At 42.4% G+C, this 24321-nt stretch overlaps 1 protein-coding gene across 5 annotated transcripts in view; it reads right to left on the bottom strand.

The window, feature by feature from the left end:
* Positions 1 to 24321, bottom strand: part of SMG6 (SMG6, nonsense mediated mRNA decay factor) — a 191827-nt gene that overhangs the window by 20909 nt on the left and 146597 nt on the right. For 4 of the 5 annotated variants that reach the window (XM_023530469.1, XM_023530471.1, XM_023530470.1 and 1 more), the window contains 2 exons: positions 8162 to 8254; positions 1155 to 1331 (listed from right to left, as the gene is read on the bottom strand). In XM_023530469.1, the coding sequence (XP_023386237.1) occupies positions 1155 to 1331; positions 8162 to 8254 (270 nt within the window). The remainder of the gene's footprint in view (positions 1 to 1154; positions 1332 to 8161; positions 8255 to 24321) is intronic. The other variant, XM_011359849.2, reaches the window with a different exon arrangement.

Genomic DNA, 24321 nt, shown 5'->3' with positions numbered 1-24321 from the left:
ATAAACGACAGCTTCCAGCTGACATCTGGCTTCCCTGGCCTGTTGCTGATTTCATCCCTGCACCCCACCCTGCTCCACCAGGCGCTTGAGACTGCTGCGGGCCAAATGACTGTGTTGGCCTATGGGTGACCTGGCCCCTGGCTAGAACTGCTTCCGTCCCTTCCTTAAGTCCCACATTCCTTCTCACCTAAGGCCCCTCTGTCTTTAACACTGCGGGGTAAAAAGAAGGAAAGAATCAACCATCAGGCAAAAGTGAGCTGTGTGCACACACACCCAGACAGAGTTACCCGTACCCAGACGCACAGCAGGATACAGCAGGATAGCTGGCAGTGATATTAAACACATATATGTGCCGACACCGTCACACACTCACATTTACTCAGAACCCACAGACAGCAGGGAAGCTGGCAGCAGTGTTCAACTTAAACTGATATACAAACCCAGCACACACAGATTCATGACAACGATCAACCCCAGAAGGATAAATACATGTATGGCAGGGCAACTGCCAGCAGGGTTTTTCAAGGGTGGGTACACAGGCTCAGGCGTGTGCATACTAGTGCACACACAGTCTGGAGTGAAGCAAGGGCTACAGGAACAACCAAGGGCAAACAAACAAGAGGAGAATTCCTTAATCACATCAGGATGTGCAGGAGGGAGGGAGGGAATGATGGAGGGAGGGCAGGCTGGGGGAGGGGGTGATTTTCCACACGGGGCCAGCAATGTCAGCTCTTCCTGTACGTGTGCTAGAGGCTGGAGTTCAGGCCTGTGTTGCACTGAGCTCCACACATCTATAAACTTGATCCTCAGCCTGAACCCTAACACTGTCCCCCCCGCCCCAATGCCTTTCCTAAGCCTCCAGAGCTGCACATTATTAAACTCTTTCTTTCCCTCCCTTCTCCTCCAATGTAACATTAAAAAGAAGCATCTGGAACTCGTAGCAGAGTGAGGTGGAGGCACTGGGGTGGGACTGGCAGGAAGGGGCACCAGCGGAGTGCACTCTTGAGAAGTTGGCTGGTCACGTTAACATTGACATTGCTCTAACTGGTTATAAATAACCAGGGGTAGAAGCCGAAGCCATGGGCAGAGCACGGCTGGAGGGGGTAGGGAGGGGAGCCTTCCCTCTGCCACAGCGGGCTCTTCCCGCATAGTACCTCATCTTCCAGTTGTTTTCCCTCTTGGCTTCCCATTTCCTTTCCCATGGTGTCTGGGACGGGTGCCACTGACACATATTTTCCACCCTTGAATGCCAGCAGAGGCTCTTCTTGTCCACAAAGGGCTTCCAGAAAATACTTCAGCACTGTGACCCTTTTGCAGTCGGCTGCAATAACCTACAGGGTGAGAGGGAGAGAAGAAAAACAGCATTTTCTGAAAAGGAAGATGAAGATGAGAGACATTTTACTGGCTGAGGGGCACGAGAAACGTATCTAAGTTACTGGGCAAGGGAAGCACAGTGAGTGAGAGGGAGTGTGTGTGTGTGTGTGTGTGTGTGTGTGAGATGGTGAGCACGGGCTAAGGGTGGGTTGAGGACCAAGATCATCATCTGAAGGAAGAAAGTCATCATCATCTCTCCTTAGGTCATCTCTAGGGTAGCAGACAACCCCAGGACCAATGACAGGCATCCTCTGGGGTTTTGCCTTTCTTTCACTGAAGTCCTGATATATAAAAAAAGACTAAATAAAATTCTTCTAAGTTTTGTATCTAATTGATAGAAGGAAGGGTGATCGATAGAAGGGTGGAGTGCAAACCACTGGCTTTCAGAGAATACAGCTTTCTGGTACCCTTCGCTGCTACTCTCCATTCTTCTCCAAGCTCTCCTCTCTCCAGAATCTCAAAAGAACTTTCAGCCTAAACGCAAAATGAATAATGAGGGTTTTCTTGGCTGTTTCATTTCAGCTGGATCATTTTGGGCTTCCCCTGACGGGTTCCTGCTCCACCTAAGAGCTTCTCATGCTCAAGCGACTGGGGTCAGGCAGGAAATTGTTGTCAGGAGAAGGGAGACAGGCGAAGCAGGTGGGGGGTGTTTCACCAAAGCTCTGTTCCTCCAGGGGTTCACGCCATCCTGCTCCCAAGTGGCCATATCAGTATATAAGCCAGTGCTGTCAGAGAAGCTGGGGCTAATTTAGCTGAAATGAAATTCAATATCTTGAGCAATTGTCAAATCTGTAAGTGTCTCAGATGAAGTTTCTATAGTCACTCTATCTGGGGTCCTTCTCCTGTGAGACCACACACACATGGCCTCACCTGCAACCCCATCTGTTTTGCTTGTACCTTCTCATGCTCTTCTCTTCTTCTCTGGCCTCTGGGGCCCTCTCCTCTGTATGGCAGGCACTCACCAAGGGAGAGGAGTGATCCTACTTGATCTGGAACTTGGAAGCTGGTAAAGGCCAGTCCATGCAGGGAAACATACTTCAGTGGCCAGATATGCCACAGGGTGGCAGCCCTTTCTCATCATCACTAACTCTAGCCCATACTGAGTGCTCCCTGCCCCCAAATGCTTTCCCATACTGTAACATGAAAGGGACTTCTATGTCTGTATCACGCAGTAGAGTACTAACTTAAAGTCTGTCTTTGATTGTTTGTTCATTGTTTTACAGGTATATTTGTTATCTCCCTCACCTGGATGAAACCCGCAATGGTGGCAAAGACTACATCCCATACTTTTCGTACTTCCCTGGCAATGGGTGCTAAGGACGAGCAGGGCACATAGGAGGCTCACAATAAGGGCTGACAGGCACAGGGAAACTTGGCTGGGTACCACAGGGAGCAGATGAGGCAGGCATGATCCATATCCTCTAGGACAGTGTGGAAATGAGCACCGCTCTGCCAGCTGGCTGGCCAGGAAAGCACAGCACACATCAGTCAACTGTGTGCTCTGTAACTCCATCCTCTGCCACCTCTCCCAGGCAAACCTGCTACTACTCTCTCTGCCTAGGAGTGGTCCCTGTTCACCTTCACCAATGGTCCTAGAGCCATATAAGCCTGAATCTCAGGCTAAGTACTTTGACCACCCCCACCTGAGAGGCTGACCTAAAAGATGCTCAGCTACCCAGAAAAAGTTTTGTAAAGAATAGCTATCTTGAGCTTGGGGTGCCCGGTCCTGGGCTTACCTCCTTGAAGGAGGAAGGAAGCTCTCCTTGGGCCAGGGCAGGTAACCATGGGTTCCATCGCGTGCATTCGAACATGTGATGAGGAAGGCTAGAAATACAGAAGCAAGGGCTAAAAGGCATTAAAGAACAGAGCTGAAATGAGTAATAGCCTGGCAGGCAGCACGCACAGTGGCCTCCCTACATCCCCAGCCTCTCACTTGCAGAGGAAACTTCTGCATTTCCACAAGACTGCCAGTTTCCTCTCTGTGGTCTAATTTTAACCACCTTGTCGTTACACTGTGTGTCAGCCACCTGACCCCACTATGACCTCTGACCTTATGCCCCAGCTACTGCTTGCACTATGGAGAATTATGTAATGGGTCCAGGACTTTCCTTTTCGGTGTGAGACTGCTACCACTGAATGGTGAAGAGGTGGGGGCTAAGGGGTTGGAAAAGGACAGAAAAAGCTTGCCATGGTCCTTGGCATCGCCTGGATGGTGAGAGGTATGCTGGAATTCCTGCAGTGTGCAGTCGAAACCTGCCCAGAAGAAGAAAGTGCGCGCGTGTGTGTGTGTGTGTGTGTGTGTGTGATATGCCAGGAGGGCAAGAAAATTCCTGCTGTTAGAGCATAAGCTAGGTGGCATGTTGAATGGCTCAAGAAGCATGAGATTCCTGGCCAAGAGAGAGAAAGGCCACATCTGTGGATGTGAGACTTATGGAGATGGGGAATTCCAGGGCACAGAGGGACCCACGGATACAGACATCCTGTAGCGCATCCTTAGAGGATCAGTGGGAATTGCCATTCACAGGGGTTCCCCATTTTCATTTTCACCCTGTTTAGAAGGCACTTAGTTTCCTTGGGAATTTTGTCTACTATGGCCATCAGTCCCTGCCCTAGGGCAAGGCCACTCCTAGGTGATTCTCAAAAGGAGTTGGATCCAGTGAGGTCTCTGAGCAGGAGTTAAGAGGCCTGAAAACGATTCTACCTACTTGGAGAAAGATAAGTCACTCAGTCTTTAAGAAAAGTGTCTCCTGTTCTTTGCAACCCAACTAGCAGGGAGAAGAGCTCCGGTTGTACAAAGTTTCCTTAGGTTTTCAAAGTGCACTGTGAGAGTGAGAAATGGGGCTCCAGCTATTTGTTAGAGAGGGGAACTGAGAGGTAGAAAGTCTAGGGCCTGCCCAGGGGCATAGAGAAGCCTTCTCTCTCCAGCCTGCTGGCCAGTTAGCTAAATCATTCTGCTTCGAGATTGGAGAAATAAGCCCAGTGAGGTGAGGATCACAGTTTTCTCATCCTTGGAGTTCTACAGGCTCGTGAGCATATTCTCCAAAGCCTCCAGCACTTGAGTTGCGGAGGGGAGTGGGGCGAGTTTAAATATGGTTAATAAGAGATATTGTGACAGAAGAAGCCCTTCAAACCACCCACAAAGAGCCAACTTCGAGGTATCTTTGTCTGGCCAAGGAGGGCTTCCTGGTAGGAGAGGGGTTAAAGCTAGGCTCCCTGCTTGAAAAGGAAGGAGTCCAGATGAAGTCTATGACATAATCCCCACAACAACTCTGTTCATGAGTACATTTTTCCATTCTATATCAATGAAAAACAGAGAATGTAAGTGGTATGTATATTGTAGCTCTGGGCAAACTCTAGATTCTCTAGAGGAGAAAGAGCTGGGCAAGAGAGGCTTCCTTCCTGGGCTGTTAACTGGTTGCGTTGAGCTGGGCTTAAAGGTGGTTAAAAGGGCTGCTGGCCAGGGAATAACTCAGAAAACCTGGGACCCAGCACCTTCTCAGTAGCAGTCATGGCCCTTCTGAAGGGAGACTCACTGTGTAGGAGATAATCAGGAACTCCAAAGTTAATGGCCAAAATGTTTCACACAAATCATTCCAGTCAACTTTGAAAAGAAAACTGGGGCTTCGGATCAGGAAAGAGCTGAAAGGCACCTAGAGAAAGCCCCTTTCTCTTCCCCTGAAGACCATCTGAGGCAGCATGCCCCATCAGTGGGAACTGAAACCTCTAGCTTCAGGACTCCAGTTATCACTCGGATCAGGTCCACACGCAAACAACCAAGCAGAAAGGAAAACTGAAAGTGAGATGTGGCAAAGTGATACAGGAGCCTGGCCAGTCCCAGGCTCAGTTCCTTAGAAAGAGATAATGTGAGCATACACTAGGGTTAGTAGAGGCTGGAGCTAAGAGGAAGGTTAGGTCCTAAGGAAAGAAGAAACCTATAGGTTAACAGAGAAGAGGAAAGGCAGACTGAGTTACCTGTCTGGGGTACCTTAGTGGAGCAGTGGGTAAGCAAAGAATGGAGTTCTTTGAAAACTGGTGACTCTCCACAGCGACTCAGCAGGAGACATGCCCAGCCTGGGCAGAGATGCCCAGGAAGGAACAGAAAAAGAGATCTAAGCTGTTACATGGAAGATAGGGGAGAGTGAGAGAGAGAAAAGGAACTGAGTACCAGGCATCAGAGTATGATGTACTCTGAGTTGTAAGGTTTAATATATCTCAAAGCAGCCATGGGGTAAAGAGAAAACCCTCTCAATCTAGTTAAGGAACAGAAAAAAGGGTCAGGGAGCTAAACCAGGCTTTTCTGGATGCAAGCTCTAGGGAATGAGGGATGTACTCCATCTTTATTGGGTCCCAGTTCTCCACAAAGATGCCCAGTTCTCCTCTTGGAAGGTCTGAGCACTATAGCAGCTGGTTAGATTTTGCAAAATTTCTTTCTCTGAACTTTTGGTTTTGGGGAATCAGAATTTAAACTTGCATTATCAGCCAGTTCTATTTTTTCTGGTCTTAAAAGTCCTGCTAGCTATTGCTTCTCTGGTCAAACAGAAAAATCACACGGGTTTTCCCCTACAAACTCAAGTTTACAGGTTTTTTTCTTTGTTTCTCTAAATGGAGTCAATTATTCTCACATTTGTTGAAACCTTCAATCAAACTTTATAGCTTGTTAATTTTACAGAATGTCCTTAGAGCAAATAAGATGCAGACAGGAAAGTGAAATCTTGTTGAGATTATTAAGAAACCTTAAAATAGCCTGCAAATCCACCAACAAGGCTGGTAAAAATACAGGCTGCTTGGCTGGCTTCTGAGGTCAATTAGCAACGGGTTAATTATCATCTTTAATGAGCCAAGCCTACGGATTGGCAACAAAAAATTGAACTAAGACTAAAGTGTTTTCACTAACTGGGAACCTCTAGTTATGCACGACTCACCCTCACAGGAGACTGAAGGGTGGGTAGGACAATTCTGCAGTGGCTGAGGGTGGGTCAGTCTAAGAAGAGGACTGCCAATGAAAGTTCAGACCCAGGGAATCCTCTGGAGCTGGGAGGACAGAGGAAATGGTTTATTCACATTCCTAGAGGGAGGGGCTTCCATGCAGCAAGTAGACTCCAGACGCAGGAGGCAAGTAGGCCACAAGGATGCACAATCAGTCTGAAAACAGAGGCAGTTTACAAGAGAGACATTTGCGCCTATGTGAATCACAACGAATTGGTATTGAATTGAGAAAAAGGGTTAGAGGGCAGGGAAAAGAAGAAACCGTGCAGGGGCTGAATGACAGAGGGTCAGAGGGAGAAAAGGCATGGGTCCTTGTGCCAGATGCATATCCTGACAATCCTTAGGCATATTGTCCAAGGGGATCAACTCAATCAGCAGTTTACTCTTTCCCTATCCCTGCTGTCATAGGACCTCATTTCTATGCAAGGCAACTAAGCAAAGATCTCTCCTTCAGTCGCTTTTGATCCCAATGTCCAGACGCAGCCCTCCCTAGTTCTATGGTTGGTCTGTGCTAGCTGAGGGGTCAATGGGTCACAAGATGAAATGCTAACATCATCGGCCAACCCACAGCAGTCACACCATTCCACGTGTCTGGTCCCAACAGCTGTGTTTCCTTCTTAGCAGAGGCGATGTGGGCCATTACTAATCAGCTGGCAATGCAGATGCCTGTTTAGGGTTGTATGCAGCCTACTTGCCCCACCCATATCCAACTGTGTTTTGGTGTGTGCGTGCACGCTGGCCTTATGTCTCCTAGAGAGGGGTGCGTGGGAACTGGCAAATGGTTAGGTAGGTACACTTGGTGGTGGGGAGAGAGGCTACTTCAATAGTTTTATTGAAAATTTCAAAAGGTACAGCTCCTTGGCTACTGAGAAGGTGATTATGTTCTGGAGAGAGAACTGGGAAAACAGAGTTGTAGAGTGTACACTGGCAGAAAGAAGGTAAGTACAGTAGGAAAAATGGAACTGTTCTGGAAAGAGGAGAGTTGAGGCGATACAGGGAATTAGTCAAGAGCCTGGGCTTCATCGTCAGGCAATGAGACTTGAACCTGAGATCATAAGATTTGAACGTTAAGCTCAATTCTTAGTTGTCATTTTCTAGCTGTGTGTCCTTAGACAAGTTACTTAATGTCTCTGAGCCTGTTTGCTCAAGTTGTTTGTGAGGTTTAAAAAAGAATGCATAGTAAATTCTCAGCAAAGTGCCTGGCCCCAGTAAGTACTCAATAAATGAGTGGCTGTAATTTTTTTTCTTCCTTGGTGCCTCACTCTGCTCAGGAGTGGGAGGGGCATTCTGCCTAATACCACTAAGATGTGTGGAAACAAGACTCAGAGATAAGGAAGGAAGCATAAGGCTGGCAAACACCCTAGGGCTGAGGGGAGAGGCCCTGAAAGGTTCATCTGTATGTTGAAGCTGCTGAAATATTTTATTCAGAGCTAAGGTGCTTGGTCCAGGCTGCCGGGCAGGCCACTTGAAAGAGGGAAGGCCCAGCTTCTCTTTAGCTATCCCTCCTATTCTCCAAAAATATTCCTGGACCATGAATGCATTCAACAGGACTCTAGAGAGGCCCCAAGATCCTGGGCTTTAGGATAAGCATGAAACCAATGCACACATCAGAAATAAACTCCTATAGTGAACATCACAATTGCCTTATCCATCTAGTCCCTTCATACTGGGGTGTGGGTAGTGGCTTTGCCCATGCTAATGGTATCCTCCTTAAATTAAAGACTCAGCTAGATCCTTGTTCCAGGTCTCTCAATATAAGAGAAATGATGAAAAAATTCCCAAAGAGGCATTTTCTACCCACCTGCACTTCCTGAGCTTGGATATTCTGAACAAAGCCAGATAGGAGTCTGGGCTCTCCAGGACAGGGTACAGCTTGCTCTTCTTGAACTGTTCCCTTATGGAAAGAAAGTATTTTCTTCTAGCGCTCTGAGCTCCTGCCGTACGAGCAAGGTGCATTTTCAACAGTGAGTGCGTCACAGAGAGCAAACTATAGGCAGCAGTAGCTCGGGCTGCGATCCAATCGGCTTCCCCTGCAGAGTGCTCTGAGGACAGCCACCCACATTGGCAGGGGTTAGGGGCGGATACTGGCACTGCCAACACAAGCCTTTCAGGTCTGGCTGGCTTCAGCTGGTCTGAAACCTGGAACACAGGCGCTGGGGCCCTCACTTACTGAACCAGCAGGGGAGGCTACAAGCTCAGCCCCTGGGGATGAAAGTCCTGATGTCTGTCTCAGTCTGCAAATATCCACATGCAGTCTGCTTCTACATTGCCAGTTAGTTCTGGGCCAGAATTGTATCTTGGGCTCTAGTTGCTTTGAGCCACATTCTTATTTGCTTTCTAGACAGGCAGGATCAGGAGACCACACCACCCCTTAGGATTGAGTTCAGGCTCCTTAACCAAATCTGTTCCTAGTTTTATTTATTTTACACATGTGGAGAGAGCACCCTTTCTGAGACATCTGCAGCATTCAACACATTTAGGCAGCATTCAACAAATATTTACTAACTTCCTACTAAGCACACTAGGTATTATTCTAGACCCTGAGGATTCAGCAGAGAACAAAGCAAAGTCCCTGCTCCAGTGTGGAGGGGATGGGGGATGGGCCACATTCAGATCAGGTACCTCAAAGACTTCCTGTATCAAGAGAAAAATAACCCTTTCCTCCACCCCCATAAATTACCTACAACATTCAGGAGGGCAGAATTCTTATTCTTCCTCCTCAAGGTAAGAGGAAAAGGCAGCCTGAGGAGAAGAAAAACTTGTAGAGACCTGGCACACTCTTCCTTTATCTCTTTCAGGGAGAAGTGTCCTAAGGAAGTCAGGACAGAGAATTCTCTTGGACGCAGCCTTGCTACCAGATGAAATCCAAATTTTTTTCAACGATCTCTACAAGCCCTCTACCACACACCCACACCTCCCCACTGTACATTACCATTCTCACTTCTTGCTATTATTCCCTAATCCTCAGATCCAGGCCTGAAGCAACTGTTTAATATTCCCCTGCATGCCATTTGCTCCCCTTCGCACCTCTGAGACTTTACAGATTATGCCACAACCTACAGTGCCTTTACCTTTATGCAATCAATAATTCTCTTATCTTCCTTTAAATGTGATAAAAAGCCTTTTTTTTTCAAGAAGCCTTTGTCCACTGTGTCAGCCCACTATCCACAAATATTTCCTAAGGTCCTACTATGTGACAGGGACTATGCTAGACATCCTGGGCACACAAGAGAGAACAAGGCAGATGCAGTCCTTGACTACAGAGAATTTTCAGTCCACGGAGGGATTCCACAGTAACTTGACACTAACTTCTTCCAAATGCGCAGCTGTCTCTTCAGCACCTGTGGGTTAGGCCTATACTTCATTTATCTTTCTCTGACCTCATTAGCAGCCCTCAACATCTGTATTACCTATATGCCACAAAGTGAGTTATTGATCATTCAGAGCCACACTAGAACCTCCTCAATATCATCTCCCAGTGATCCAACCCTTTACTGAATATTTCAGGTGGAAAGGATTCAAGACCCTGGGGAAGCTTTTAAAACCGTCATTACTTAATGTTTGAGAAACATACGTAGTTTTTATTATACCTACTTAACAGGTTTTTTTTCCCGTTAACTTTCAGTCCTGACCATGCTGTATGAGAGGTCTATTAGTTGTGAATCTACAAGAGGGCTCGTTTTCTACTAGGGAGCTCATTCTATTTTTGGAATTTTCTAATTTCTGTCTATCCCTTTTAAGCCCCAATCTGTCTCCCACTACTTCTAATTTTGTTTTCTGGGGCCACATAAGAAACTCTACTTCTGCTTCTACATAACTGGCCTCAAATTATTTGAAGTCTGCTGTGTTATACTCTCTCTAGGCTAAACAGTCTCAACTTCCTTCAACTGTTCCTCACTTCAACTGTCTCCTCAACATCCTGCACATTCTTTCACTAAGACTTTCACTGAGACTACTGTGTCTCCTAGAATGAGTGCCCACATGTGATCCGGCAGCGGAGAAAAGAGAGGAAGGAATATCTCCTTGTTCCATTCTGGATACCTCAATTCTATGAATAGGCCAAAACGGCACTGGTTTTGTTGTTAACCACCTTACTTGCGCTAACAACACATTGTGAGCTTTTAATCAACAAATTGTTTTCACATATGTGGCTAAGTAATATCTCCCTCCACTAAATGTAAGATATCCACTAACTATTCTCTTTTATACTATTCCTTTACTGAGGTCTCTCCACGCTATAAGAAACCCTATTATTTAGTATTGTGCTGCATGCTACCTGCTATATACAGCTGACTTTCTGGATAAGATAAGATTTTACATTTATCTGATCTGTTTTCATCTTATTTACTTCTTTCATTGCAGCCTGTCAAGTTCTCTTTGGATTCTAATTTGTCATCTGGGAATGTATTCCCTTCTCAAGTTTATGACATCCATAAATTTGATCCGTTGATTTGTTTATACTTCTTAATATCTTTCTCCCATTAATCTGTCTTGTTTTCTCTCCTAAGTAAGATTCCTGAGGGCAGGCACTGTAATTTGTACGTATGTACGTGTACACACACACACACACACACACACACACACACACACACACACACACACACACACACACACACACAGTCTCTTAAAGAAAAACCTATCTGTAGCATCTAACATACACTATGGGTACTTGGACAATGATCATGGGAGGTAGATGGCAACCTTAGGACCTCAGGACAATTCCAGAGGACATCATGATCATGCAGGGGGTACCAACCACATTGTCTACTACGCGAATCATGCTCCTTGTGTTGTGTAACACAGACACCCTGGACAGACTCAGGGATGCTAATTTTCTGCTTTGGGTGGTGCTCTCCAAGGAGGTTTGGGCTCAGTTAGGGAAATGTGCTCTCTTTTGACAGGCTGCCTACAGAGTTCCTAGTTTGAAATAAGATACCACAAGAAGCCAAGCTCTGGGCATGTTTTATCTTGCCTTAAGTGGAGGCTGTTGCCCCAGGGCAAGGTATAACGCACCTCAAGCAAGAGGTGAGACTTATGCTCTTTGAAGCACTGAGGTCGTCGTGCTCTGGGAAAAAGTATACCCATATCTTGAGAATCCCCACAGCAAATTAAAAATATAGTATGCAAAAATTCCCTGAGGTTAGGGTTGAGATGTAAAGCCACTTCAAATTTTATTTTCAGGTCCTACATCTAGAGTTCTAAATATCAAATGTGGCTAATGCTTCATGGTTGGAGATAAGACAAGCTTTGTGAACTAACTAAAGTCTATTCATAGTTAGAGATTAAGTATAAGACAGGCAAATACTTGGCACACAGAAGAAGTTCAATAGATATTAGTTCTCCTTCTTCACCTCTGAACACTAAAAAGAATTTTTTTTCAAATCACCTATATCAGAATCACACAGTGAGCTTGTTAAAAATGCAAATTACTGGACTCCACTTTGGACTACATAAATTAACATTTCTGGGGATAGGGCCTTAGGTTGTACACTTTAAACAAGTCTTCCAGGAACTTAGGAACACTGAAGTTTGAGAATCACTGCTTTAAAGGCTGAAAAGCTATGTGAAGATGATCACACTTTAAAAAAATGCAACTCCACTTTAGTTAAGGTACAAAAAATACTACTTTATATTTTTCATAGCACTTTTAGGATCTAGAAAATCCTTAGTACTCTATGAAACAGTTGCTGTTACATCCAGATAATGATAACAGAGATGAAGAAAGTGAAAATTGAGTGATTTAAATGAGATTTGAAGCCAGATGCAACAGCTTTCTAGTTCAATGTTCTCGCAACCTCACCAGAGCTGCTTCCTGGAGGAGCAAGCACTGTTGGGCCTTCTAAGGCGTAACAACAAACCTGCTGTATGCTTCTGTCACCCTTAATAGTTACGAAGAACACTTAGTGAATGGCTGCTACATGCCCAGCACTATGTCAAATGTTTTCCATGCACCAATTTACCTAATCCAGATAACAATCTCATGAAGTAGGTACCGTCATTATCTTAGCTTTACAGATGAGTAAATCAAGGCACAGAGAAGTTAATTTGTTCAAGGTTATGCAGGTAGTAAGTGGAGGGGCAGGGATGTGCCTCTGCTCTTAAATCAGTGTCCAAATGCCCATAGCTCTCAGTGGATCCAGGCCATTTACCTGTGCTGAGGCGCTCACAATCTCCACAAAGGGAAAGAACTAATCTAGTACAGAAATTCAAAGGGGGCAGTCTCTCGTTGCTGGTTTCTAAAGACTGGACTCCTTCAGAGTCTGGGTGTACTTCTTTTGGACAGTTGACATGCCATAGGTCTGGGGAAAGCCGGGTCTAGAGGAAAGTTCATTTCATGCTTTCCTAACGTGGGCAAGTTACTGAACCTTGTTTGCAAAATGTAGATCATTCTGAAGGTCTCTTAAAGGTTTCTATCATTCTGAGCAGTCATCTTGGATAGGAGGAGAGGAAACACAGTTCATTTCTGCCACTGACCTTGATCCTGGAGCTCAGCTCTGTCACAGGGGGCAGTGAAAAGAGCTGGGCTTGGCCTTTTTGGAAGGACTGATGATTCAGAAACTGAACTAATAGCGAGAGGCTAGAGATAACTCCTGATGAAAAAAGGTGGTATAGGTTCTTTTCACACAATAAGCCACTCTCAGGAAGACTTGGAGGGTTTTATGGAATCATTAGCACAAAGCTCCCCTCTGGCCACAGAGCAGAGGAAGAAACAGCAGACCAGTTTATAAAGCTCCAGAGCGGAAAATTTCTGTTGGTGTCCAAACTAAGTTTTTGGCTTTCTGTGAGGTTTGGAAAGACTTGTACTGATGTTTTAATCACCTGTTTAGTGTTCTGAAGACTCTTGTCAGCGGCCTCACTGAGCCTGCTCCAGGAGTGGGGAGCTGCTGGCTCATGCAACGTGCTCTTTTTGTGAGCCGTTTCTTTCCCATGGTCATCTCCAACACCCTGTAGCTCCCTCCAGGCCACTTGGAGGGTACAAGCCAAACCTGTGAGTCCCATAGGAGGTTGAGGACAAGCTTTCTGGCTAACTCCTCACCAGACCCGAAGCCAGGAAAGCTTCCTTAAGAAAAACCAAGGTGCAGAGAGGTATGGAGTGGTCTCTGGAGACCTGTCTGCCAGTAACACCTCTGTGGCGGCACAGAAGAAACAGGCTTGCCTTCTAGGAGAAGCACCATCTAGACATTCTAAAGCCCTTGAAAACTGATCATGAAAGAAGTTCTCACAAGTGAAAAAGAATACTGAACAAACTCAGGGTGGGTACATTCTCAAAACAAAAACTTATGAGCATGCAAAAAGCCCATTACGGAGGTTCAGGGTAGTGGCCAGTAGAACAAGCCAGAACTTTACTTCCTCTGCAGTTTTCACTGGTCACAGCTTCTTGGTGGCTGAAATATGACTGGGAAAGCTGTGGTGGAGATGAAGTGGTGACTGATGGTTGCTAAGCATTGTTATTTCATTTGATTATCACAGTAATCTGTGAGATAGAAAGAGGAAGAGAAAACTGAAACTCAGAGGAAAGAAATGTCTAGCACGTGGTAAAGCTGGGATTTGAACCCAGATTTGTCTTACTCTAAAGTCTGTGCTCAGTCCAGTATAGTTTGTAATATCTTTGGAAGGTAATGGTACTTTTGGAGAAAGGGATCTACTTCAATCCTTTCACTAAAGGATACCACCTCACACCCCACACCTTCACCAGCAGCCCAAAGGCCTGCCCTCAGGACAAAATAAATGGTTCTGATGAATTTGTGTTTAGATGAATACAAACCAAATGGGTGTGCTTGGCTAAGCTACAGGCAAGAACAGAGATACTGAAATTAAAAATTTTTCAGAGCACCTTCCCTAAAAGGAGTTGTATCATTCAGATTAATTTCATTTCCTTGGACACAGTATGGGTAAGACCTTAGCCGATCAGTTGATGAGCTGAATGAATATGAGAAAGTAGCCACTGTTGGACACCAAGTTAAGACCTATATATGAGTGTCCCCAGAAAGTTTTCTGCACTACAGTATAGTCTTGACCTCTGGATGTACTGTAGAGAGGAAGGTTCAACAGAGAGCATGGTGGCAAGACAAAGGAAATCAAAGCTTCCTCCTCCTACCTGGCACACAAAGGCTACACAAATCTGTCAATCCAAGCAACTTTTACTGGGTAATCAACAGAGTGTGTTGTTCATATGGCAACCCTTGATCATGGAGGAAGATATGAAGATGGAGAAAAGAAAGAACAATAGTTTACTTCTCAGTAGAAAGACCAGGCTTAGAGAAGAGATGCTGATTTCTGTCTGAGTTCTCAAGGAGTACTTCCCTGCCACAGAATTTTCTCTTTCCTTCTCTGTTCTTTCCAGGGGAAGCTTCTTCAACTGTTTTCTCTCTCTGAGAGTTAACTTCCCTTTGTCTGGTCAGACCACTCCATACATGCCATTGCTCCCTGCCCTGTTAAGCCTGAGTTCAAGCAGATAAGCCACCAACATGAAGGAAGGGAGCGGGTCTCTTACAGGAACACTGCTGACGGAAAAGAGACTCCTATAGTAGCAAAAGGCACATACTGCCTTTCCTCAGTGATCTCAGAAGAATCTACTTACAAAGGCTACAGTTAGAGAGGGAAGAGAAAGAAGGAAGGGAAAGAGAGGGATACTATGACTAGAGAGGTCTTAAGTCACACAAGGAATAACTGTGAGGACAAAGAAAAAACCGCCTTGTCACGAGGACAAAATAACCATACCCATTTGATTATGACAAAGGGAAGGAGGGTGCTGGGCTAATGAATGGGAACAGAAGCTTACAGGCCACTGCATACATGGGGGTGGGGGGGGGGATGTAGGAGAAAAGTATTTCAAAGCTGATGACAAGGCAGACAGGAAACTTACATGTCCTTGCTGACAGGAAAGAAAGAGTGAAATTCTGGGTCTTCTCTCATCTGCAGGATTTCTAATAGGCGACTGAAGTTCCCCCTCTTCCCAAGGATGTGCTGACAGCTGGGAATACTGCCCTTCAGGTCAGTCAGGGCAGGGATCTAGACCTCTCCAGGAGTTCACAAAGAAGTTCAGTAAGGACTCAAACCACGATCCAAAACACAAATGGGACTGCCATTTCCTGTTGGGTTTCCATGCTGTAAAAAAGTGGGGGAGAAATGCCAACTACAAAGTGCTCTGTCTTCTGTGGAAAATGGAGTATGCAATATATCCAGCTCCAGGTTCTGACTTGTAAATCTAAGTGAGAACTAGTTGCTAGCTGCTAGAGGATTATAGTGTTAAAGAGACATTCCACCACCCAATCTGCCAGCCTCTCTGTTCACTGTCCGTGGACTTCTAGGGAGCTGATGACAAAGTTGTCTTGGGCCTCTGTAGGAAAGGCAGCCTCAGGCTTTGGCAGCTCCTTCTGGACCCCAGTTCACTGTCCTGTGTTCTTAAACAGCTCTGATGGAACAAGCCATCTGTGAAGGTTATTTAGCTTGGAACTAAAAAAGGGTGAGGATGTGGAAAAAATAAACTGAGCAGCCAAAGGATGGGGCCAGAGAGAAAGAGAAGGCAGGTGGCATGTTCATGGGATTATGTGCCAGGGCCAAGAGTGGGGTGGGATTGCATAAAGGAATGGTGAGGAAAGGGAAGTGCTGGAATGCCCAAGACAGAATGATTTTGTTTCCAAAGTGGTGTTTTGCTGTTCTCCTTCAAGGGCTCACAAATCCTCATTTAAGGGTTTCCATTATAGGGGAATCCTGGAATAATATAACTGTAAGCACATCTGCCTTGCCTTCTGAATACCTAATTCCTGCCTAATTTCTTGCTGGGCCTGCATCTCAGCCTAAAAGAGAAATCTAACAGGTTTTCTACATCTAAAGCCACAACAGCAATAGCTGAAAGGGTAGAGAATGAAGTTGGTGGAGAATCTGAGGAAATCCTTATGAATTAAAGAAAACAGCAACAGAAACTACATGATAATTTGGGAAGGTATATGGGAATCTGGTGTAGGCCTGGACTGGTAATTGGCTGTTTCTTTGGAATTTTCTTAAGTGCTCCCTCCACTCAGTATGAAGAACATATATGTTGAGAGATATTTTTATTTTTATAATCTAGGCATTTTCACTTTTTAAATTTCATTTATTCCTTACTGAAACTTATTAAGGGACTACTGTCACCCCTGTTTTACAGAGAGTAAACTCAAGCCCAGACAGAATAACTAATTTATATGGAGTTGTGTTATGACCAGAACAAAGCATAATGAAGACTATGACTTTTATTTAGATGAAGGAGATGTATTTTTCTGGTCATTTTGGCAAAATGGCATTAGAGTTGATGGTACCTCATCTGATCCATTCCTGATCACCAAGCCTATGTATATCCTCATGGAATTTGAAAAAAAATTAAAAAGCTGCTGTTAGAATGTATTTGATTCTTTGCTAAATCTTTCCAAGTTATTAGACTAAGAACAAGTGTAGCAACAACAAACCAGTACCTATGAATGCTGTTTCTCTACTTTTGAAGCACACACATAGAAAGACATGAAAACAATTAATTACAGTAGTCCTCTCTTATCTGCGGTTTCACTTCCTGCAGTTTCAGTTACCCGTGGTCAACTGTGGTCCGAAAATATTAAATGGAAAATTCCACAAATGAACAATTCATAAGTTTTAAATTGTGCGCCGTTCTGAGTTGCATGATGAAATCTCACTGTGTACCTCACTGACCCACTCTGTCCCACCTGGGGTGTGAATCACCCCTTGTTCAGCGTATCCACACCATATACCCTACACGCCTGTTATTCACTTAGTAGCTGTCTTGGTTATCAGATTGATTGTCCTGGCATCACAGTGCCTGTGTTCAAGTAACCGTTTATTTTACTTAATAATGGCTCCGAAGCACAAGAATAGTTTAACCTTTATCGTAGGTATGTATTTATAGGAAAAAAACATAGCATATATAGGGTTTGGTATGATCCGCACTTTCTGGCATCTTCTGGGGCTCTTGGAATGAATCCCCTGTGGATAATGAGGGACTACTATATAAATTAGCTTAAAATATAGTTTCAGTGCTTCACACTGATAAGAAAGAAGAATATTTCTGTACCAGCTGTACCAGGAAGCTTATACACAGCCTAAACTTTTTTTTTTGGTTTAATTGACAATACAGAGCTAAAAGCTGTCACTGCATTGTTATTTAGGCAAAAGCCATTCTTGCTGCTAACAAAGCAGAAAAGAAGTTCAATGACAGCATTGTTACTTAGAGGCACTGAAGATATGGTGCCTGGCACCTTGGCTCCAAGTATCAGGTCAAACCAAAGTTGCTTAGTAATGTGTAGTTTAAACACATAGAATATGTTAAAAACAAACAAACAGTACAAAAGGTTGAATTTTAAAAACAAAATCTTCCCACCTCTGGTTTCTAGAATCTGTTCCCCAGTCCTGCTGACAGTTTCTGGTATGTCCTTCAGAGATATTTATGCACATATTATCATATATGGTTAACTATGGGTTCTCCCTATACCTTTTATAAATATATTTATATAAATGGCAATACACTATGCCATTTTTTTAAACCTGATAGCATGTCTTAGAGATCCTCAACAACATTTGTGAACCAAGCAAATGCTAAAGGTCATCAACAATAAGGTTCTGGAATAGATCCAGAAAACCCAAGATATTTACTGCAACAAAGTTTCCCTATGTTGAGAGGACTGGAAGACCTAGCAAAGATGGCACAGGTAAAGCCAATAGGAGAAAAATCCCTGTTCATCAGTGAAGTCTATCACTTATCAAGTCCAGGAGGTCTGGGAGTGGTTAGCAACAGAAGACCTCTCAACCAGGCAGGGTCTCAAATGACAAAAAGCTGGGCAAGACAGAGTGCATTTACGTATCAAAAAAGAATGTGAAAAGTGTACATATGTACTCCAGTCTACATGCTGCCCAAAAAGAACTCCTGCCCCAGAGGGTCTTCAACAAATTCGAAGGCCAGAAACAAATATTGCAATATTTCTTTACTGTAAAAATTAAACTGTGTTAATTCTATCACTATGTGTAAGCCAGGTGTTATGGCAGGAGGCGCCTTGTACATCTGAAGGTGTAGGCACCGTCTGCAAGTGCCAGTCTCCCTCTCAGGGACCATATGCAGTTACTGCAGAACAGAAAGTAAGGTATTTGAGGTGTTTCAGGCTGATCTCACAGTCTCAGGTTCTACCGTGTAACAGTACTCTATTCCAAGGCAGGGTGTAACTCTTTGCTCCCTAGACTGTACTCCTGAAACATTTTAAGGTATTCCACTGAATTCATTCAAAAAATATTTCTTAAGCACTTCTCACGTGTGGCAGGTCTTATTTAAGGCACTAGGAATATAGCAACCAATAAAATAATATTCCTGCTGTCATGGGGCTTAACATTCTTATAAGACTAAGAAACAAACAAATACAGGACAAGTAGGGAAGTACTAGGAAAAAAAATGAAGTCGGGTAAGAGGGACAGAGAGTAACAGGGTAGGGAGAGTATTGCTATTGTATAAAAGATGAACAGGGGAAAGGCTGCTGGATAAACTGCCATTTGAACAGATGTGAAGGAGTGAGCCACAAAGCAGAGAGGACCTTAGTGTAGGCTTCTTGGGTAGGTAACCAGAGTGCCAGGGAGCCTTTTCTCTCCTAGAAGGGCCTGCCAGCTATGCAGTATGAAGAAAGGAGAATAGGCTCTTCTAGCCCAGCGGGTGAGAGGAGAGGCCTTTGAGAGTTTATGCAGCTTGCATGGTCTCTATGCAGTTTGTGGATAGTTTCTATCACACATGAGAGTTTTATGTTGAATTTTAAGTTGACCACAAATATTTAACTTCTCTGGACCACAAATACAGTATCTTCTCTGTGGTTTAGCTGGCACCAAGTACGTATTTATGAATCTCTATATGTCTGCCTGTTATTTAAATTTCTTATAGAAGTGCCAAGGTTTTTAGTTGTGATGTATCCCCCTCCCATTCCATTTTAGTGGGTCTGAACCCTGATCAGATCTAATTATTGGAGAAAGGAGGTATCTTTACAATTGAAACTAGGGTCTTCCTAGTTGAATTTCCTATTACTGCCTCCCTATTCAAAAAATATCACTTGAGGGTCTATTCCAAGTTCTTATATTTGAATTACAATGTAAAAATTAAAAAATATATAGACAAAGACTAAAACAATGTATTTACATACTTTAGCTACACTAAAAAGCAAAACAAATAAACGACAAAAAAAGCCAGGTATAAAGAGTCCTAAATATCGAAATCTGTTCTTTTATTTACTACTTACCAATTTCTTAGAATTACAACCAGCACTGGAGTTACAAATATAGGAAACAGTCCCTATTCCCCAGCTGGGTCTTCAACAGGCTGGCTTGGGAAAGGACTCTGGCTCAACAAGAGCACAAAATTTATCCCTAATCCTAAGGTCAGTTTCTCTTAGCCAGTGGCAAGAGAGCCATGTGACATTTTTATCAAATAAAGGCATATAGGCAGATCATCCAAAACTCATGAGTTTCAAAACAATCACTCCTATCCCATTCTGGATATCTATCACTGTCTTATATTCCTCTGTGCAGCTTACTGGGTCTTTGGGCTTTGTTTCTATTTATAATTCGGGCTGCCAGGATGGGGGTAGGGGAGATAAGAAGCTGTAGAGCTGAGACCTAGCACAAAAAGGCTTGAGGGTATCTTCATGAACACTGGATTGTTCCTCCCTGAGTTTACAGGAGTGTAGTAGAGCTACCTGTTATGAAGTAACAAGTCACACACATTTAAGTCCATGCACGCACATTTTAAGAACAATGCTCACCTTAATAAAATGAATAATGACTACCAATATAATCAATTTGGAAGGCTAAACACTTGTTTAAAAACTAGCATTGACTTGTATTTAAAATAGCTTTAAGTATATTCTTGTAGCTATTTTGTCCACCGTTTCAGTTTTCCACTGAAATAAAAGTGTGTGTGTGTGTGTGTGTGTGTGTGTGTGTGTGTGTGTGTGTGTGTGTGTGTGTGTGTGTGTGTGTGTAAAGCATATATCAGTACTAGGCAACCACATTCCAGAAACTATGAGGAATTTTCTGCAAGACACAGCAGATGCGACTGGAATGAGGAAAAGGACAACTGATGTTCAATCCTCTGCCTGGTAGATGAGATTTTAGCAGCAATACCTACCTCATTAATAGTCTTTGAGCAACTATGAAAAGAGCCAAAGCGGGTGTGGCACACTTAAAAGGGCAGAGCCAGATCCTATCAGAAGAAACTTAGCAATTGCTGGCTTATAACTGGTGTAGCAGAAGGAAGATAAACCTGAGGCTTAATTCTAAAGGAGTTAAAGACCCCTAAATCAGAACACTAAGTTGAGAAACTTGTTCTACTCCAGCAAATAGAGTAAGTTAGCACCTTGCCATGACTATCTGTAGCTCTAGTTTCCTTTCTACATGCCTCTAGGAATGTTTAACACCAGCAGTGTAAATCAAATATTCCTCTTTTCCTTTTAGTCTTAATAGAGACACATCTAAGCTCTCAATATGAACAAGTATAAACTACCTCAATAGAGATGAAAAAAAAAATCACCTAACACATTAAAACGTATTACAATTGAACAGATAGATGGATAGCAATCTAAGGAATAAATAAATATTTCTGTAGGAGAGTTACTGTGAAAAGTTTGGAAACTTTCAACATTAATGGCACAAGGACAGATAAACAAACCTTTGGAGCAAAACAGAATATCTAGAAATAGACCTAAACATATATAAATCATATGACTTATGACAAGGCACTACTGCAGTTTGGTGGGTGAGTAGATCTTTCAACAAATAGTGTTTAATCAACTGGTATCTATATAGGAAGAAAATTAACCTTGCCTCTACCTCATGCCATAAACAAAAATTAATTCAAGATGGACTACAGACCTAAATGTTAAAGGTCTTAAGTAACTTCTAGAAGAAAAAGTAGAATATCTTCATGATCTTGAAGTAGGCAAATATTTCTTAAATAGGACACAAAAAGTACTAACTATAATTGAAAAATATTGACAAATTTGACTTCATTAAGAACTTGTGTCCATCAAAGACATCATTAAGAGCAAAAACATAAGCCACAGACTGAAAGATTTTTTCAATATGTATATCCAACATAGGACTTAATATTCAGAATATTAATAAAACAATTCTACAAATCAAGAAAAAGACAAAATCATCCATGGAAAAAATAAAAGTCAGGAACAAGCATACCAGAGGAGGATCTCCCAATGGCCAATAACAGAAAGAAAGGAACACAACATCATTATTCACTAGGGAAATGCAAATTAAAATCACAATGAGATATTTCTACATACCCACCAGGAATGGCAAAAATGAAAACCAAAACCAAAGTCAAAATCAAGTGCTGGCAAAGATGTGGAACAATTGAAATTCTTATATACTGCAGATGATCATGTAAATTGGTACAACCATCTTTGGAAATCTATTTGGCAATATCTACTGTAGTTAAACATACACCTACCTTATGACCTAACAATCATATTCCTAGGTATATATCAAAGAGAAATAAAAGTATATGTCCACCAAAAGATATATAAAAAAATGTTCATGGCAGCTTTCTTCATAAGAGCTAAGACTGGTAAAAGAAACAAACTTTCATCAATAGTAGAATAAACAAACTGTGGTACATTCATACAACAAAATGTTACACAGCAATATGAAGAATGAACTACTCTTATATGTAACATGGATGAATCTCTCACAGATTGTTTTGAAGAAAAGAAGCCAGATACTAAGGGTATATACTATGTGATTCTGTCTATATACAGTTCAAAACTAGGCAAAACTAATTGATAGTGAGTGAAGTCAGAATAATGGTTACCTGTGTGAAGGAAAGTATTAACAAAAGGGGGCATAAAGGAGCCTAATGGGATGGCAATAATATTCTATATTTTCATCTGGGTGGCAGTTAGCAGGAATATAACCATATATTAAAATGTATCGAGCTTAAACTTAAAAGAAGAGTGCACATTACTTTATGAAGGTTAAACTTCAATAAAAAAGTAAAAAAAAAAAAAAAACCCAAGCAGAATAAATTGCATTTCAATCTAGATTAGGAAGTCATTTGAGGAAATGGTCAGGAAAAACTAAAGTGTGGCAGTTAAGTAGCAGTTAAATACAAATAGAAAACTGAATAATAAAATAGATGACTTGCTTGAGCCTCTTCTACAACCAAGAAGAAAAAATAAAGATGAAAGCAATGAAATAAAAAAAAAAGAAAAGAAATAGAAGAGCAATAATTTTAAAAAATGAGAAAGGAAGGAAAAAAAAAAGGGAAACCTTCCTGAGTGAAACAGATTTAAAGTAAGAACTTTCAAAGGGCATGCTAAGAAATTTAATAACAAGAGAACGACGACATTAGGGATGGCAAAAAGATGTTTTGTTTTTTTTTCCGGGGGCAGGGGGTTTATTTTTTTTTTAAAGGAATGTGAGGCTTCATTTGTGTTCAATGGGAAAGAGTGCCGTGCTCAATTAGTAATGCTTGTCTTTTGCACAGAATGAATACACACCTATCAAACAACTGCCATCCTTGACCCAGAGTTATCTTGGTTCAGTCTTTAATTTCCAAAAATAGTAAGAAAAAAATCCTATTAGCATTTACACACACACACACACACACACACACACACACACCCCCACCCACCCCCATCACATATCTATCGACCTGACTGACTGGCTTCAGACTTTTCTTTCCCCAAACTAGGTAGCCATTCATGGAGAAGGGAAAAAGAAAGACATTCTCAAACTAAGACTTAGAAAGATAATAAACACTTTTCTTTCAGAAAAAAACATTATTTAAATATGTATCACAGTAAAACTAGGTATTAGTAAAAAAAAAAAAATGCAAGAACATTGTTGAATAAAAAAAATCAAGAATACCTTCAGCAGATAAATGGCATAAAAAAAGGGAGGTGGAGAACCTGTTATACAAAATATGGAACTTGCTTAGATCTTAATTCTGATTAATTCATTGAGAAATGGCATTTTTTAGATAATGTGGAGAATTCAAAAATATTAACAAGTTATTAATTTTGACATGTACAATCGTGTTATAGAGATTATGCTAGGGGAAAAAGCCTTACAAGTTAGACATACCTACGGAAGTATTTTCAGTACGATAAATGGAATTTGATTTAAAATCCCCAAGAACAAAAACCTGGCTGGGGACAAGGTGAATGACTAAAAAAAATATTGGCAAAATGTTGATCACTGTTCAAACTACACGGTGATTCATTATACTATGCTGTTTACTTTTTTTGTAATTCCAACAGTAATATAAAAAGAACAAAATACAAAAAACCCCAACGAAAACTAAATGGCAAAACACAAAAAGAGGAAAAGATATTTAATTTTAAGAAAGTGATGCTAATATGATTCTGAAACAGTGCAGATGTCAAAAATCATTCTTTAAAGAAAAGAGAGACAATGTACATACCGCATTATAAAAACAATTAACAACAACAGAGTTGAGAGTGTACAGTGGTTAATTTGGACACTATAGCATGGGTTTGAATTACTGGATGTGTGACTTTAGGTAAAGTGCTTAAACTTTCTGAGTCTATTTCTTTACTTGTATAATAAGGATAATAACATTACTTATCCCGCCTCACAGGGTTGTTGTGAAGATTAAATACCGGCACATTGGAAACTTTTAATAAATAGCTTCTATAATCTAACACCTCGCTGATATCTATAAAAACTAAGAAATTGGAGGAGAGAAGAAAGGAGGAAGAAGTAGAGTATCCTACATTTATGTATGGGGTGGTGTGGTAGAAACTAGTTATTTCTCATGATCTGTTCTTCTCCTCCTCTATAATAGAACTCTTGATTTTAGCTGTGCCTATGGCTACCTAGAATAAAAATATTTCTCAGTCTACACTGCAGCTAGGTTTGGCCACATGACTCAGTTCCAGCCAAGAGAATGTAGGCAGAAGTATGTATGAA

Source organism: Pteropus vampyrus, unplaced genomic scaffold, assembly GCF_000151845.1.
Source record: "Pteropus vampyrus isolate Shadow unplaced genomic scaffold, Pvam_2.0 Scaffold50, whole genome shotgun sequence".
Classification (NCBI taxonomy): Eukaryota; Metazoa; Chordata; class Mammalia; order Chiroptera; family Pteropodidae; genus Pteropus; species Pteropus vampyrus.
The sequence above is the reverse complement of the archived record's forward strand: the minus strand, read 5'-3'. Positions and strand labels throughout refer to the sequence as shown.